A 17406-nucleotide genomic window follows, 5' to 3' on the forward strand; every position below is an offset into this window, starting at 1 on the left:
ACGATGGCTATTTTAAAACAAAACAAAGTGTTGGCAAGTATGTGGAGAAATTGGAACCCTTGTATACTCTTGGTGGAAAGGTAAAGAAATAGAACTACCGTATGATCCAGGAAGCTCACCTCTGGGTATATACCCCCAAAGAATTGAAATCATACTTTCAAAGAGACATCTATACTCCCACGTTCATTGCAGATTTATTCACTCATAGCTGTGTTATGGAAACAACCCAAATGTCCATAGACAGACGAATGAATTTTTTAAATGTGGTATATACATACAGTGAAATATTATTCAGCCTTAAAAAAAGGAAATCCTGCTAATGTGCATGAACTTGGAGGACATTATGCTAAGTGAAATAGACCAGTCACAGAGGGGCAAACACTGCATGAGTCCACTTATATGAGGTATTTAAAGTAGTCAAACTCTAGAAGCAGAGAGTAGAATGCTGATTACCATGGATGGGGTGAGGGTTAATGGGGACTTGCTGTTCGATGGGTATGAAGTTTCAGTTATGCAAGATGAATAAGTTCTAGATTTCTGCTGTCCACATAGCCTATAGTTAACAATATCGTAATATGCGCTTAAAAATTTGAGAAACTAGATCTCGGGTTGGTGTTCTTACCACACACACACAAAAGGGACACAAGAGAATTTTGGAGGTGATGGATACATCTATTACTTTTGCTGTGGTGGTGGTTTCACGTTCACGGGTGTGCTGTGTGTCCAAACACATCAACTTGTAAATGTTGAATATGTGCAGTTTTTTGGTATGTTGATTATACCTCCATAAAGCTGTTGAAAGAAAAAGAGAGTAAGGGAAGACTCTGGCTTTGGACAGCCCGGGTCTGCCTGTCACATGCCAGCTAAGGCTCAGTGCTCTTCAGGGCAAAAATGGAAAGCATGATGGTCTCTATTTCACTGGTTTACTGAGATTATTAGAGCGGCTGGCCTGATGCTGGTGTATAATAAGTGCTCCAAAAAATGTTATAAAGAACAATTGATGCTGCTTTTGTCACCTTATACAGGAAAACATGTTCTTGTCTCATTTATTTCCAGGTCAGAGATTAAGTCCTCTATGGGATAAGAAGAAGCCAACTTCCCCTTTTTATAAACTCTCCTTGCACCACGGTCCCCTCCTACATGGCACTTGTCACAGATGCAATTTTACAGAGTCGTGGGCGCTGCCCTGTGATTTCACGAGTGCCACCTTCCCTTCTAGACTGTACACAGAGCCGGGGCAGGGCCCACGTCTCTCACTGGTTCACCGTTTTATTCCCATACCCCAGCCCGGTGCCCACAGGACGGGCACTCCAAGTATCTGCTGAAAGGATGGTGTCTCTACCAAAGCTTTACACACTCTTGGGTCTATTTCTGAGTTTCCTGTTTCGATGCAGTGATACCACATTGTTCTGTTTGTTTGTTCAATGGAATAAAATATGCTAATATCTGGTATTGTGAAGGCTTACTCCTTATTCCGTTGGTTCTTCTGTGTTCTTTCAGATGTACTTCTGAAAGACTTCCCCTCAAAAGCAGGTGTTTTAATTGGAATTATATAAAATTCTAATTATAAATGAATTTTTAAAGAACTAGCTTAATTGGAACATCTTCTCATCCATAGTTTCCATCTCTAGTCATCATTCACCCATACATTTGTAATTTTATTGCTATAGATATATGTATATATACATAGTAAAGCAAATTGATTCAGTTACATACATATATATATATATATGCTTTTTCAAATTCTTTTCCATTATAGGTTATTACAAGATATTGACTATAATTCCCTGTGCTACACAGTAGGTCCTTGTTATTTATCTATTTTATATACAGTAGTGTGTATCTGTTAATCTCAAATTCCAAATTTATCCCTCCCCCCTCTTTCCCCTTTGGTAACCATAGGTTTGTTTTCTATGCCTGTGAGTCTATTTCTGTTTTGCAAATGAGTTCATTGGTAACATTTTTTTAGATCCACGTATAAGTGTTATCATATAATATTTGTCTTTCTCTGTCTGACTTACTTCACTGAGCATGATAATCTCTAGGCTCAACCATGTTGATGCAAATGGCATTACTTCATTCTTTTTTATGGCTGAGTAACATTCCATTGCATATATGTACTACATCTTCTTTATCCATTCATCTGTCGATGGACATTTAGGTTGCTTCCATGTCTTGGCTATTGTGAATAGTGAACAGTTGCATTATATATTTTTACAATATCTGAGAACAAACTCTAATATTATTTATCTAATATTTTGTTCAAATTGACTTCCTTCTAAGTGTACATACCAACTTTAGCTTCTTTCTTGCCTTGATATCAGTGAATTCTAAGATTTGGTAAACTAAGATCTTATAATACAATTAAAATAAATATATAATAATTAAAACAAAGTAGACTCATCTGTGTACCTTCCAGTGTCACTGCTGGCACCTCACATTTCGGGGAGCTCTGTTGTACATTATTTTGTCCCGCAGTGCAGTTTCTTAGTTTCTTTATATAAGCCTTCCCCTAAATAATTTCCACCATTAGGGTCACGCTCAGAAAGCCCTTTTCCAACTTCAAAATTATAGAAACAGTGATTTCCTTTCAGTTCTTTTGTGATTTCATTTTTCATACTTAACTCCTCAACCCACCTGGAAATTATCCCATTGTATGCTGTGAGGTTAAAAAAAAAAATCCCAAATGTAGTGCTTCTAAAAAGCCAGCTATCTCAGCATCATTTTTGGAATAATCTTTTCCTCCACTCATTTGCATTTCTACCCTTGTCATATAGTAAATACTTTTCAATTTGGGTTTGTTTCTAAATGTTTACGTCCATTGGAATTATCTAGCCCTCATCTGATGCCATTATATGCTGTTTTAATTTTTTACAGCTGCGTAACATAGTTAAACACAAGAGAATGCAAGTGCTCCTCATTTTTTTTTTTCAGAGTTTTTCTTATCAGCTATGCGAGCATCACCATGTGCCTCTGCAAGCATCACTCGTCACGCCTAACATCAGCCCAGGGAGGCAGGTGCTATCACCACTTCTATTGAGGAAACTGAGCACGGGAAGAGGAGACATGCTCTCAAGGTCACAAAACTAGCAGGACCGGAAGCTCTCAAACCCACACAGTCTAGCTGCAGAGACCATGACCTTGACCTTTACAAGGTAAAATCCAACCTGAGAATCAATCTCTTTTCAAGAAGGAATATATTCTCCTCACATCTGTTACTACCAACTTGTTGGTATTTGCTTTATTTGGTTGTTTAATGCTTTTGTATGCTTTATTGTGTTTTGGTTTTTACTTCCCATTTATAATGCTTCCAGCTAGAGACTACATTTCTTTTTTTCCCCTGAGATGTGGAATTTACTTTATGACCTCTATTTTAATTCTTTGGCTAGGTTCACTAGTGATTGTGCTTACTCAAAAGCACTCTTTCACTTGATTTCCTTGCTTGTCAGGGTTAGTGAATCTTCTTTATATGGCAGTGTATACCTTTTACTACAGTGATAATGGTAGAATTTTAATAAATAAAATTGCAGATTTGTTTTATTAACGTAACATAATGGATTCTATTATTAGCTAAAATGTCAATAGCCCTGTTGACATAATTTTTATTGTTTGAACTGAAATGTACGGGAAAAAATGCTCTTATCATGAGGATAAATTAGATGACAGTTCAGAGTTCTTTGTGAGAATATCACAGCTGTATAGCATCAATTAGCATCTTGACTTTGGGGCTGACGTTTAACGTACACACACAAATTCTCTAGGTTATAGAAGTATTCCTTACTTTGAAAAACAGTTATGAGAGCAGAGACAATGGACTCATATAAAGTACTGAAACAGACTTAAGAGCTTTTACTACTTTTTTCATTCTGTTCTCTATCACTTTTATAAGAGGTCTGACGGGAAAACCCTCATGCAGACTATGTCTACATCCCACTGGCAAGAAAGACTATCCCACATTTGTTACCTGCCTATGTAAGGACTAATATTCCTATTTTACTGATGAGAAAACTGAAGCTCAGAGACTAGGTGACTAGTTGAATGTCAACAGACCAACTGAAAAAAACTCGGAATTTCACCACTGATTAAAGTTACCTGTCCGCCCAGCCAGTGCATGAACCCTCTGTAGGTATCTCCTGGTCCTCAGGCGTTTGTGAGCATCGCCTGGAAGTGGCCCACCCCACCCATCTACCACTTAAGCAAGTTCTTATCCTCTGCCGGTACACCTTCCAGTAGCTTCTGTCCTTGTTCACCCCACATAGTTTCGCAGAACCCGCCGCCCACTGAGTAGTTCTTTAAATATCAGAAAACCGTCCATTCCCTGCCTTGTCCCTTCCAACTTTTGATTTTTTTTTTAAATCTCTGTTTACTGAGCACTTATGATTGTGAGACACTTTATCTTTTATTTTATTATTTTAATCTGTTTGTCCTTCTCAACTCTGAGGGATAAATATTGTTAGCCTGAAGCTCCTCTTGTCCAAAGAGTCATAATTCCTTCAATTATTTCTCTTACATCTAGATTTTGAGGCTTTTCACTATCCTGGTTTGTCTTTTTCTGGACACACATCTATTTGAGAAGTTTGGCTGGAGTTTGGATTCTGGAGTGGTTGGATTGCAATCCTAGTTCCAAGTCTTCTAGAAGTGTGACCTTGAGAAAGTCAATTTCTATAATAGAATCGACAGTGCATACTTTATGGGTGTGCTGTGAGAATTGATGACAGTGTCCAGCTGTTTCGCATTGTGCCTGACTTGTATCATATGCCAATACGGAGCACTCATTTTGTTTATTTATGGTATGGAAGTCCCTCTGAGAAGGTATAGCACCACTGTGATGACTGGAATCTTCACTGCCGGTGCATCACCTGTCTCTCCCGAGCAGGGCTGCACAGCTCCTTGAGACAGTACCTTCACTAAAGAGGCACTATTTAGCTCAGAAAAGAGAGGCTGGGGAGGAAAGGTGAGTGGCACTGCCTTTAGATCTTCGCCAACACTCCCCCTTCCTTATTCTTTACTACCCAGACTTGGGGAGCAATCATAGAGTTCCTTTTAGGTTTGATACCAGCAGTTTTGACGGTAAGACTACTGTGAAGATGGCCCATGAAACATTGAAGGGGCTTACTAGGGGCCATACCAGATTTCCTAAAATAAGAGAACAGAGCACCTCACATTGGAAGTCAGGACTCTGGGTTGGGCAATTGACATTGGGTCAGATTATCTATTTCTGGCCCTCAGTTTGCTCACTGTCTAAGGAAGGTTTTGGACCACACACTCACTAACACCTGAGATCTTAACATTCTTTTGTCAATTTCATAGATAAGGGTTCAACTTAAGACTTTGGGGAAAAAAGGGGATTCAACTGCAAAAAAAAGTTTGAATTCCACTGATTTATTTCATCTCTGCTCAGAAAGAAGATTTCCTTCTTTCTGGAGATCGGTGAGCTACCAGGCTCTTTGAATTCCAGTATTATCAGAGATTTTAAAATTACTTTCTCTTATTCTTATTCCTTTCTGATATTGTAGGATGGTTATTACTGATATTAACTAAATGATGTTTAAATTTTAGAAGTCAAGCTACTTTTAAAAGCCCATTAACAAAATTTATGAAACTTTCCCCTTTCCTCTCACAATTCCAAAAGCTTTAATAAAACTAAATGAATAAATGTGTGCTAGGATTAGCTTAGTTTTTTTTTTTTTTTTTGCTTCTGTTTACAGCAGGGTGCTTTCTATTTTATTAAGACTTTTAGCACTATTCAAATTTTAAATTAAGCATGCATTACTTTAAAAAATTAATTGAATAAAGATGAACTTGAAACATACAGAAAAATAAAATGAAAATAAAATTGTGACCTGCTACTTAAAGAATATTCATTGTCAAACATTTTTTTTTTTTTTTTTTTTTGTGGTATGCGGGCCTCTCACTGTTGTGGCCTCTCCCGTTGTGGAGCACAGGCTCTGGATGCGCAGGCTCAGTGGCCATGGCTCACGGGCACAGCCGCTCCACAGCATGTGGGATCCTCCCGCACCGGGGCACGAACCCGTGTCCCATGCATCTTCAGGCGGACTCTCAACCACTGCGCCACCAGGGAAGCCCCCACTATCAAACTTTGATGTATTTCTTTCTAGCCTATTCATTTGCTATTTCTTTCATTTTTTTTTAACATCTTTATTGGAGTATAATTGCTTTACAATGGTGTGTTAGTTTCTGCTTTATAACAAAGTGAATCAGTTATACATATACATATATCCCCATATCTCTTCCCTCTTGTGTCTCCCTCGCTCCCACCCTCCCTATCCCACCCCTCTAGGTGGTCACAAAGCACGGAGTTGATCTTCCTGTGCTATGCGGCTGCTTCCCACTAGCTATCTATTTTACATTTGGTAGTGTATATATGTCCATGTCACTTTCTCACTTTGGCCCAGCTTACCCTTCCCCCTCCCCGTATTCTCAAGTCCCTTCTCTAGTAGGTCTGCATCTTTATTCCGGTCTTGCCCCTAGGTTCTTCATTACCATTTTTTTGTTTGTTTTTTAGATTCCATATATATGTGTTAGCATACGATGTTTGTTTTTCTCTTTCTGACTTACTTCACTCTGTATGACAGACTCTAGGGCCATCCACCTCACTACAAATAACTCAATTTCGTTTCTTTTTATGGCTGAGTAATATTCCATTGTATATATGTGCCACATCTTCTTTATCCATTCATCTGTTGATGGAAACTTGGGTTGCTTCCATGTCCTGGCTATTGTAAATAGAGCTGCAATGAACATTTTGGTACATGACTCTTTTTGAATTATGGTTTTCTCAGGGTATCTGCCCAGTAGTGGGATTGCTGGGTCGTAGTTGGTAGTTCTATTTTTAGTTTTTTAAGGAACCTCCGTACTGTTCTCCATAGTGGCTGTAACAATTTACATTCCCACCAACAGTGTAAGAGGGTTCCCTTTTCTCCACACCCTCTCCAGCATTTATTGTCTGTAGAATTTTTGATGATGGCCATTCTGACTGGTGTGAGATGATATCTCACTGTAGTTTTGATTTGCATTTCTCTAATGATTAATGATGTTGAGCATTCTTTCATGTGTTTGTTGGCAATCTGTATATCTTCTTTGGAGAAATGTCTATTTAAGTCTTCTGCCCATTTTTGGATTGGGTTGTTTGTTTTTTTGATATTGAGCTGCATGAGCTGCTTATAAATTTTGGAGATTAATCCTTTGTCAGTTGCTTCATTTGCAAATATTTTCTCCCATTCTGAGGGTTGTCTTTTGGTCTTGTTTATGGTTTCCTTTGCTGTGCAAAAGCTTTGAAGTTTCATTAGGTCCAATTTATTTATTTTTGTTTTAATTTCCATTTCTCTAGGAGGTGGGTCAAAAAGGATCTTGCTGTGATTTATGTCATAGAGTGTTCTGCCTATGTTTTCCTCTAAGAGTTTGATAGTGTCTGGCCTTACATTTAGGTCTTTAATCCATTTTGAGTTTATTTTTGTGTATGGTGTTAGGGAGTGTTCTAATTTCATTCTTTTACATGTACCTGTCCAGTTTTCCCAGCACCACTTATTGAAAAGACTGTCTTTTCTCCATTGTATATTCTTGCCTCCTTTGTCATAGGTTAGGTGACCGTAGGTGTGTGGGTTTATCTCTGGGCTTTCTATCCTGTTCCATTGATCTATATTTCTGTTTTTGTGCCAGTACCATACTGTCTTGATTACTGTAGCTTTGTAGTATAGTCTGAAGTCAGGGAGCCTGATTCCTCCAGCTCCATTTTTCTTTCTCAAGATTGCTTTGGCTATTCGGGGTCTTTTGTGTTTCCATACATCATTTGCTTTTTCTAATGCTTATTGAGTGTTTAGTAACACAGACACACAGACACACAGACACACACACACACACTCCTATCCTTTTCTGTGTTCGCTCAACATAAGGAGAACATTTCCCATATTATTAAAATATTCTTAAAATATGTGTGTTCCATGTATTATATGTCACATACATGTTAATGATATAAAAACCACAGAACATCAGAAAAACAAAATGCTTTCAAGTCCCCTCACACATGTGATCGTTACAGAAGCAGGGCTGGAAATATTTCCTCTCTGAGGAATCATGGCTCAGAGATGGGAAGGAACTTATGGTTGATTAAGATCACAGGCTCTGGGGCTTCCCTGGTGGCACAGTGGTTGAGCAGTGGTTGAGAGTCCGCCTGCCAATGCAGGGGACGTGGGTTCGTGCCCTGGTCTGGAAGGATCCCACATGCCACAGAGCAGCTGGGCCCGTGAGCCATGGCCGCTGAGCCTGCGTGTCCGGAGCCTGTGCTCTGCAACGGGAGAGGCCACAACAGTGAGAGGTCCACGTACCGCAAAAAAAAAAAAAAAAAAAAAAGATCACAGGCTCAAGTACCACTTACTAGCTTCAAGACCTTAGGTTCAATAGTGGATCTAATATTTGAAGATTACATCATTTTAGGGGTACTCCTTAAGGAAAAGAATAAATGTGCCTCTCCTTGGGCAAGTGACTTAACGTATTTTCATCTGTAAAATGGAGATAATAAAAGTATTGACCCCGGTAGTTAAGAGGATTAAATAAGAGACTGCATTATAAAACATTTGGTAAAACTGCCAGGCACATAATAAGTGCTTAATAAGTATTACCTGTGGTTATTATTATTCAGAATCATGTGGTTGTGGCTGAAGTAATCTGAGCTGTTTCCCAGAGACTGTTATTCATCCACATACTTAAGAAAGTTATACCTCGAGCCTTCTCAATCTGGCTCACTCATTCATATAATAAAGATTAACTGAGTCCCTATGAGATATCATATGCTATGCTAGGCATTAGTCTCAATTAATGTCATCCTTTGAAAGTACAACTCAAATGTCCACATCTCTGGGAAGGCTTCCTGGGACCCTAGGCAGATTCACTACCCTCTGGGCGCTCACCCCTGCTGGGAACTGGATTTGGACAAGACCGTGTTCAAGGGAAAGCCTTCCTCTGCCTTTTTCATTTCTGTAGCTTCAGCACTTTCCTCTGTGCCTTTAAAAAAGTATGTAGGTGCTCGATAATGTTGAATGAGTTGATTGAAACTGTGCTTGTTTTCCCACGAGGATTTTAGTTTCTTTTGCCAGCTACTTAGTTTGCAAGAGGAAGCAAGCTGTGTGCAAAATAGTTTGGAGCCTCTGGAAACAAGAACAAGGTGGTCTTTTGCTAATCTTGGTTTGTTTTTACCTTTTCTTATTTTATGACAACTGAACTTCTCTATTATCTTACCAGATCACATTCTGCAAGCTTCTCTCTTGTGCTAATAAAAAGAAATAATATGGCTGCATTGGGGACGTCCTTAGGGAACATGTCCTGTATCAGGAAAAGTAGTTAAGCTCTGGGGTCCTAAAGGCGCCTGGGAAAGTCTAACCAGATACTTTGGGGTTGGGTGTATTATCTATTTAAAAACAGAACTGGACTTTGCAAGTTTTATGATGTCTTGGCTTATTCAAGCCATTAACTGTGAATTAAAATTTCCAGATGATTACTTTTATAATAGCGTTCAAGTGTCAGAAAATAACCCTGACCAGTCAGTACTGGATACAAGTAGATAAGAAGTGGCAGTGGGGACAGCACCCACTTCCCAGTACACTTGCTTAGGACTTTGCAACGTACAATGAGTCACCCTTTTACATTCATTATCCATTTGCTAAACCACCCTCCACCCCGGAAGCAGATGGAAAGCGGGACGCGACCTTCTTTTTGCAGGCAAGAAACACTGGGGAGAGCTGGACAGGGAACCGGATCCGTCAGCCATCTCAGCTCCTGCCACCACAATCATCCCCCTCCTACCCTCAGGAGGGGCTTTGATTTTGTGAGTGTCTTCAGAAAACCATGCTGACCTTTGTATAGGTTTAACTGAAGCATTCTGGTCCTTGGAGGGTGACCTGGGCTACATGGAAGGTCGTGGGCACCTCGAGATTGGCAGCTTTCCATGAATTCCTGTGGTCAGAGTTTTAGCTTATCCTTCATGGGGTGGGGGTGAGATGGGTGATTTCATTGAACATTTGCACTTACAGGCAGGTAGAGCTCCTGTCTTCCTGATCTAGTAGAGAAGAGAGATATGAAACATGTCACTTCCACAAAGTGTATTCACCTTCCTGGGAATGACCCAGGGACTCGGAAGTATCCAGTTCTCCAAATCAATTTCTGAATTGACCAACTGAAAGCTTAACACTGCAGGTAGGAGGGGGAGGATGTATGGCAAGCCTGGCAACCTTGGGGAGCACAGGCAACCTTGGGGAGGGCCCCCATTTACCTGGGTACAGGCCTCATCAGCTGTGGAAGCTGAAGAACAACTTTACCTTCATCATGTTTGTGATTTGAAAAAAGAAACCTCAGTTGGCGCAATCCAGAGTCTATGAAGTCCCTAGAAACAGAGTTGAGAGGCCAAAGCTAGCCTGTTGTGTCGGCAAGATACAAATGCCAAGGACTCAGGAGGGCTTTTCCTGTCTGCCTCGGTGTTTACAGGCCCTTAGTGAGGGACTCCAGGCTGGGCCTCCTCTATGGCCCTCCCCAGCCAGGACCCTTTATTCCCAGCCCTCCATCTCGGCAGGAATCCTCAAGGGCACTCCCTCCTCATTCTCAAATTGGTAGGACTTGAGTCCATAAACCAGGTTAAAAAAAATACAAGAATTCTCTACTGGAGGTCTAGGTGGTGGCTGTCTCAGAAGACGCAGCACGCCCACCACCCCAATCCCTGCCCCCTCACCAAGCTTTCCCTTTGAAGAAAAACACACACCAGGAAGCTGATGTAAACATCCTGAGGAAGTAACCACTGTAAGTGGCTTCTAAGTCTCATTTCCCTAAGGAAATAATCAGCACCTCTTTGCCAAGACAGCTCCAGGTGAGCAAGGAAGGAAAACCACGTTCGTTTTCTCAAAAGGCGTTTGCCTGACTGCCTGCAAAGCGCGCTCCCACCTATTGTCACATTTTATTCCCAGAACCCACAAGGTGGGGAGGGCTGGTATGGTTTCTCCTATTTTATGGATGAGAAACCAAGGCCCTGGGCGCTCCCTCACTCTTCCCTGGGTCACGCAGGGAGCAGTTGGGGGAGCCACTGTCTTCGAGTGCCGAGATCGCCCCGCGGCACCACGAGGATTCCCGAGCAAGCCTGTCTGCGGTTGCGGCCACATGGCCTCATTGTCCTCAGCAGGAGTCCCGCTGCGCCAACGTTGGTCGACTCCGCGAACCGCGGCCCCGGCCGCTCTGCGGAACGGCCCCGGCCAGGCGCAGGGGACCCGGCGAGCCAGGCGGCGCCCGGAACAAAGGAGGGGAGCGCGCGCCGGGACCCGGGGGCATCCGCCCGGGTGCGTGGCGGAGGGGGGGATCGGGCGGAGAGGGATCGAGTGGCTGGCCCGGCGGGCAGCGTGCCCCGTTCCGGCCCGCCCCTCAAAGCCTCCTTTCTTCTCTCTAGCGCTCGGAGGTGGCCCCCGGGAGATCCGGGAGGGGGCGCAGCTCGCCGTCCCTGCCGGCCGGTCCCGTCGCACCCTCCCTCCGACGCCACCCCCACCCCAAGAAATGCACAAAGAGCGGCCGGGAAGCAAGCGCACACCTCCCGTTTGGGCGGGGCTGCGGGAGGGGCCGGCGCACTCCGCCGCACCCGCCTTAAAGGGACCGCCCGTTCCTCGCGCGCACTGCGCAGGCCCGACCGTGGGGCGGGGAGGGCCCTGAGAGCAGCAGGCGCGCACGCCCTCACCGCCCGCTGGAGGTATGGCCGGCGTCCTAGCGGTGCCGGCGCGGCGCTCGTGCGCGTATCAGCGCCCGCGGGGTCTCAGCTGGCGCGCGTGGCATGTGCAGGACCCCAGCGCGGTGCGTTCCGGAGGTCGCCGGAGGCGGGGCCGGCCAGGTCCGCGCTGCAACCCGTTTCTGGCTTTCTGATCCGCAGTTTCAGGGCCAGTTGGGCGAAGTGTTGCCCAAGGGGACAGAATTGCGGGCCCGCGCGCGCACGAGCGGCGATGCGGCCGGGCGTTTGCCTTTGTGTCTCCTGCGCTCCCGTGCAGGTGGGCAGCCCGCGCCGGGGGCCACTTTGCCAGTGCGCCCCAGGACCTCGAGACATGCCTTTCGTGTACGAGGGCTCGGACCGCCTTTTGGGCAGACAATAGACGCTTCTCCCAGTGGCATCTTTGGTTCTAGGGGTGGTTTATTTGGGGGACACTAACGGGACTTTCTAAGGACCAGTCTCTTAGAGCCGAGCCCCTGGCATCAGAGTTGGGCGCGTTTCCTTTTCTCAGTCTGGCGAGGGAGGAGACCTGGGGACAGTGACCGTTCTCGGCTGATAGGTGCAGGCAAGTGTCCCGAGCCTGCCGGTCCCGCATTAGACAACAAAGAGAGGCGTTAGCGGCGGCGGGGGAGGGGCGCGGCCGGGAGGAGGACGGGGCGGGCTGCGGCGAGCGCGGCGGTGGGGGGGGCGCTCGCTCTCCGCTCGCTCAGCCTGCGGCCTCCGCCCGCCCCCGGCCCAGCGCGCGCCAATCGCCTCCCCCAGCGATAGTGTCAGTAGCATTGTAGAGTCAGCTCGCGCCGGTGACGTTGCGCCTCCCTCGTCCCCCTCTGGAGCCGTCTGGCTGCAGAGGCTCAGTCAAGAGGCGGGGAGGAGAGGAGGAAAAAGCGCTGAGTGAGGGCTGGCGGGCGGGCGGGCGGGAGGGAGTGGAGGAGCCGGGGAGGGGCTCCTTAAAGAAACGCTGCTGTCGCTCGCCTGCTCGCTTCTCGCTCGGCATTGTGGCCAGCCAGCCGGGCACTTGGGGGGCACGCGCGGCCGCCGCTCGAGCTCTGCCCCCACCCCACCCGCCAGCAGATCTGGGGTGGGGACCCAGGCGGGGGCTCCCGCAGCCACTGCCCGGCGTGGACCGTAAGGAGCGACCCACTCTTCCCGGCGCCGAGAAAGGAGCAACGGAGCCCTCTGCAGCCGGCCGGCCTCTCCGCCCCTGACCACTCGCTTCCCGGCTGCCTTTGTGGCCGCAGTTTCTCGCCGCCGAGCAGAGGGCCGGCGGGGGCGCGGTGCGCACGGCCGAGCGATGCCCAGCTCGCTGTTTGCAGACCTGGAGCGCAACGGCAGCGGCGGCGGCGGCGGAGGAGGCGGCGGCGGGGGAGGCGGCGGCGGCGGCAGCGGCGGGGGAGAGACCCTGGATGACCAAAGAGCCCTGCAGCTCGCGCTCGACCAGCTCTCCCTGCTGGGGCTGGACAGTGACGAGGGCGCGTCTCTGTACGACAGCGAGCCGAGGAAGAAGAGCGTGAACATGACCGAGTGCGTGCCGGTGCCCAGTTCCGAGCATGTCGCCGAGATCGTGGGGCGGCAAGGTGGGTCCGGCAGGGATGGGCAGCTGGAGGTGAGAGGGTTTCGGGCCACCGCCCCGCGGGGAAGGCGGGAGAGGAACCGAGATCCGCGGCGCCGGGGAGCCTTGGGGAGGGAGGAAGAGCCGCGCGAAGGGCCGGCGCCCCAGACAAAGAAAGTGCAGGCAGGCTGTCTCCCAGAGCCGCGCCGCGGCCACGGCGGGATGCACTTTCTCCTGCGAAAATCACTGCCTTCTCCCCTAGCGCCCCCCACCCAGCCCACCCCGGGAAATAGAATTTAAATATAAGATGCTTGGGGGAGGGGGCCTTTGATCGGTCCTTTGGGAGGGGGGAGGAGGAGGAGTGAGCATCGGATGGGAGGAGGATTCTGGATTTCTGCAAAGCGGAATGGAGCCCAGAGGAGGAACAATGGGTCCCGGGACTGCCCCCCATTCCCACCAGTCCCCCCCGCGCTGGAGGATCTCGGCCTTCGGTCGCCTTCCCCGAACCCTTTGCCTCGTCTTCAGGGCGGACGGCGGCGCGTCCCGCTGGATACCAGCGGCATCTCCCCAGCTGACTTTTTCTGGGATTCTCGGGTTTGACTCGGGACGACTGCAGTCACTGGGGGAGGGCTGGGCAGCCAACGGACTGTTCCTCGAGCGCCTCGCGGGTGGAACCCGCTTTCCAGCCCGTGGAGCGGCCCGGGGTCTGTGAGGGAGCCGCCCCCTTTCCGCCCATCGCGCGTTCTGCCTTCCCGCTGCCCCGTACGCGGGCAGTCCCAGGTCCCCGCGGTTACCCCGGGGTAATGGGCGTGTCTGTCTCTCTCTCCCACTCCGTCCCCTGCACTCTGGCTCCCAGGTTGTAAAATCAAAGCACTGCGGGCGAAGACCAACACTTATATCAAGACCCCAGTTCGTGGGGAGGAGCCTGTCTTTGTTGTGACGGGCAGGAAGGAGGATGTGGCCATGGCTCGGAGGGAGATCATCTCTGCCGCCGAGCACTTCTCCATGATCCGCGCCTCGCGGAATAAGAACACGGCGCTCAACGGCGCAGTGCCCGGGCCGCCTAACCTGCCGGGGCAGACCACCATCCAGGTGCGGGTGCCCTACCGCGTGGTGGGGCTCGTGGTGGGGCCCAAGGGCGCCACGATCAAGCGCATCCAGCAGCAGACGCACACGTACATCGTGACGCCCAGCCGCGACAAGGAGCCGGTGTTCGAGGTGACCGGCATGCCTGAGAACGTGGACCGAGCTCGCGAGGAGATCGAGGCGCACATCGCCCTGCGCACTGGCGGCATCATTGAGCTCACAGATGAGAACGACTTCCACGCCAATGGCACGGATGTGGGCTTTGATCTGCATCATGGGTCCGGCGGGTCCGGCCCAGGCAGCCTCTGGAGCAAGCCCACCCCCAGCATTACGCCCACTCCGGGCCGCAAGCCCTTCTCTAGTTATCGCAACGACAGCTCCAGCTCGCTTGGCAGCGCCTCCACAGACTCTTACTTCGGCGGGGGGACCAGCGGCAGTGCAGCTGCCACCCCGCGCCTGGCGGACTATAGTCCCCCCAGCCCCGCGCTCAGCTTTGCTCACAATGGAAACAACAACAATGGCAATGGATACACCTACACGGCGGGGGAGGCTTCTGTGCCTTCCCCTGACGGCTGTCCTGAGCTACAGCCCACCTTCGACCCGGCTCCCGCCCCACCGCCTGGGGCTCCACTTCTCTGGGCCCAGTTTGAGAGGTCCCCGGGAGGCGGACCTGCAGCTCCCGTGTCCTCTTCCTGCTCTTCCTCTGCATCTTCGTCTGCTTCGTCTTCCTCTGTGGTCTTTCCCGGGGGCGGCGCCAGCGCGCCCTCCAACGCCAACCTGGGGCTGCTGGTGCACCGCCGGCTGCACCCGGGCACCAGCTGCCCCCGTTTGTCCCCGCCCTTGCACATGGCTCCGGGGGCGGGCGAGCACCACCTGGCTCGCCGGGTGCGCAGCGACCCGGGCGGAGGGGGCCTGGCCTACGCCGCCTATGCCAACGGCCTTGGGGCGCAGCTGCCGGGCCTGCAGCCGTCGGACACGTCCGGCTCCTCGTCCTCGTCCAGCTCCTCCTCCAGCTCTTCATCCTCCTCCTCTGGGTTGCGGCGTAAGGGCAGCCGCGACTGCTCCGTGTGCTTTGAGAGCGAAGTAATCGCCGCACTGGTGCCCTGCGGCCACAACCTCTTTTGCATGGAGTGCGCCAACCGCATCTGTGAGAAGAGTGAGCCTGAATGCCCGGTCTGCCACACCGCGGTCACTCAGGCCATCCGCATCTTTTCTTGAAGGCGGCGCGCACCACGCGGGGGATGGAGAACCCGCTTCCCTCCATCCTCACTCCCCAGCGCCTCTCTGCCTACTTGGTGCCCCACCTTCTCCTCCCCGCCTCCCTGCTCACACTCTGAGATCCGAAGAGGAGCTTGGAAAGCTGTAGTATCCGCTCATTTTTTAAATTTCGATTTTTAAACAAAGGAACTTGCCAGGATATCTGCATCAAGAGTACTGTAGCCTGGAAAACCTCCGAACCACCTTAAATGCATGCTCTATAAATAATAGGAACGGCGACATTCTAGTAATGATAGTTTTTACACTGTACTTAATAGGAAGCTTCCAAAAGAAGAAAACCCCACAAGTTTTCCATTTTCTTAAAGTAGGAAAAAATGAACAATAATTATTATGATGAAGATGATAATAATAGTGCTATGGGATGTGTGGACTGTTTTAGTGTGTTCCCCTTTGTGGCTGGGTTCCTACGATGCTTATTATAGAACACAGTGGATCCTTTCTGAATGTTCGTGGAAGGGCCAGGAGTTCCTGTGAAACCAGGATACTGCAGCTTTATTAAAGTTAAAGAAACTGTAACATATCTCTTATATATTAAAAAACGTTTAAAAGTTTTAAAGAGAAATTGCATTATACAGATTGAAGTATTTTATTCTTTTTTGACTTGAAAAATTATATTTCATATTGCAAAGATGTTTACAAGTATTTTAATTTAAGTTCAGTGAACTTTTTTGTAGCTGGGTTAAATCTTTTTATTTTAGTATGGCCTTATGGCAAAGAACACTGTATTATTTTAATAATCACACAATTGTGACGGAATTACAAACCATAAAATGTGTAATGTTTTGAACAGTATTCTGTTGGGATGGAGATTTTATAGGTTCAGACAAATCTTCTAGATCTGCTTCACCCAGCATATTTTCTATTCAGTGATATAAAGCATATTTTATTCTATATTATTACAAAAAACGGAAATGTATAAACATGTCAAAAGGAACTGTTGATGCTTTCTAACATTTGTATAAATAGAATTCAGTGCAAGTTACAAAAATTCTGTTGCACCACTATAGTTTTAGTATTTCTATTTTAATACATTTGTTTACCACTTGTTTATGTATATGTAGGTGATGTTACTTGAGCTTAAATGTACTTTACTGAGCAAAGTTTAAAAAAACAAAGTATATTTTATTTTATGATAAAGGGCCTTTAACCTCATGGTCAAATACTAATATTATATTTGCTGAGACAAGATTTGAAATTGTATCAAGAGTTTTATTTTTCTGACATTTAAAGTTCTACATAATAAAGGTAAAACTTAAGTAATGGTGCTACTTCATTTTTTAAGTATTTCTATATAAATAAAATATTGAAGAAAATCTATCTTGTGTGGTAACTTGATTTTTTTTTGTTTTTTTTTTAAGCTTCTCGGAGTCTACCTTTATACGGAATCACTCTTAAGTGACAAATTGAAAGATACAACTTCCAGGCGTATTATGTCAGTACTTTATCAATAGAGTGGACTTTCAAAAGAGGCCAAGGTTGTGTTTGGTTGGATGGTTAGGCCGTGGGTAACAGTATTTTTTTTTTTTTTAATTGCATGTTATCTACCGAATCAGAGCTTCCTCATTAGACATGTGTGGGCACAGTGCCTAGGATCTGTGATTCTTTTCGGGTCCCAGGAAGAGGTTTAATTTCTCTTAAAATTAGAAGAAAATAAAGCAAAGGAAGTGAAAATATTCAAAGACAATGTCTTAATTTTCAGGCCCACCAAAACCTATTCAATTTTACCTAACACATTAAGAAAACA

The 17406-nt window shown here is 47.1% G+C and overlaps 1 protein-coding gene across 1 annotated transcript; it reads left to right on the forward strand.

The window, feature by feature from the left end:
• Positions 1–12697: 12697 nt before the first annotated feature.
• Positions 12698–16979, forward strand: MEX3B (mex-3 RNA binding family member B). The gene is made up of 2 exons (XM_067698500.1): positions 12698–13323; positions 14155–16979. The coding sequence occupies exons 1-2, from the start codon at positions 13041–13043 to the stop codon at positions 15600–15602; spliced, it is 1731 nt and encodes a 576-aa protein (XP_067554601.1). The 5' UTR covers positions 12698–13040; the 3' UTR covers positions 15603–16979.
• Positions 16980–17406: the final 427 nt, after the last annotated feature.

Source organism: Pseudorca crassidens, chromosome 1 (assembly GCF_039906515.1).
Source record: "Pseudorca crassidens isolate mPseCra1 chromosome 1, mPseCra1.hap1, whole genome shotgun sequence".
Classification (NCBI taxonomy): Eukaryota; Metazoa; Chordata; class Mammalia; order Artiodactyla; family Delphinidae; genus Pseudorca; species Pseudorca crassidens.

Excerpts from the sequence above, each read along its gene's own strand:
- MEX3B (XM_067698500.1), top strand. The coding sequence starts at position 13,041 with ATGCCCAGCTCGCTGTTTGCAGACCTGGAGCGCAACGGCAGCGGCGGC. Across the intron at positions 13,324-14,154 it reads CGAGATCGTGGGGCGGCAAG|GTTGTAAAATCAAAGCACTG; the intron begins GTGGGTCCGGCA and ends TCTGGCTCCCAG.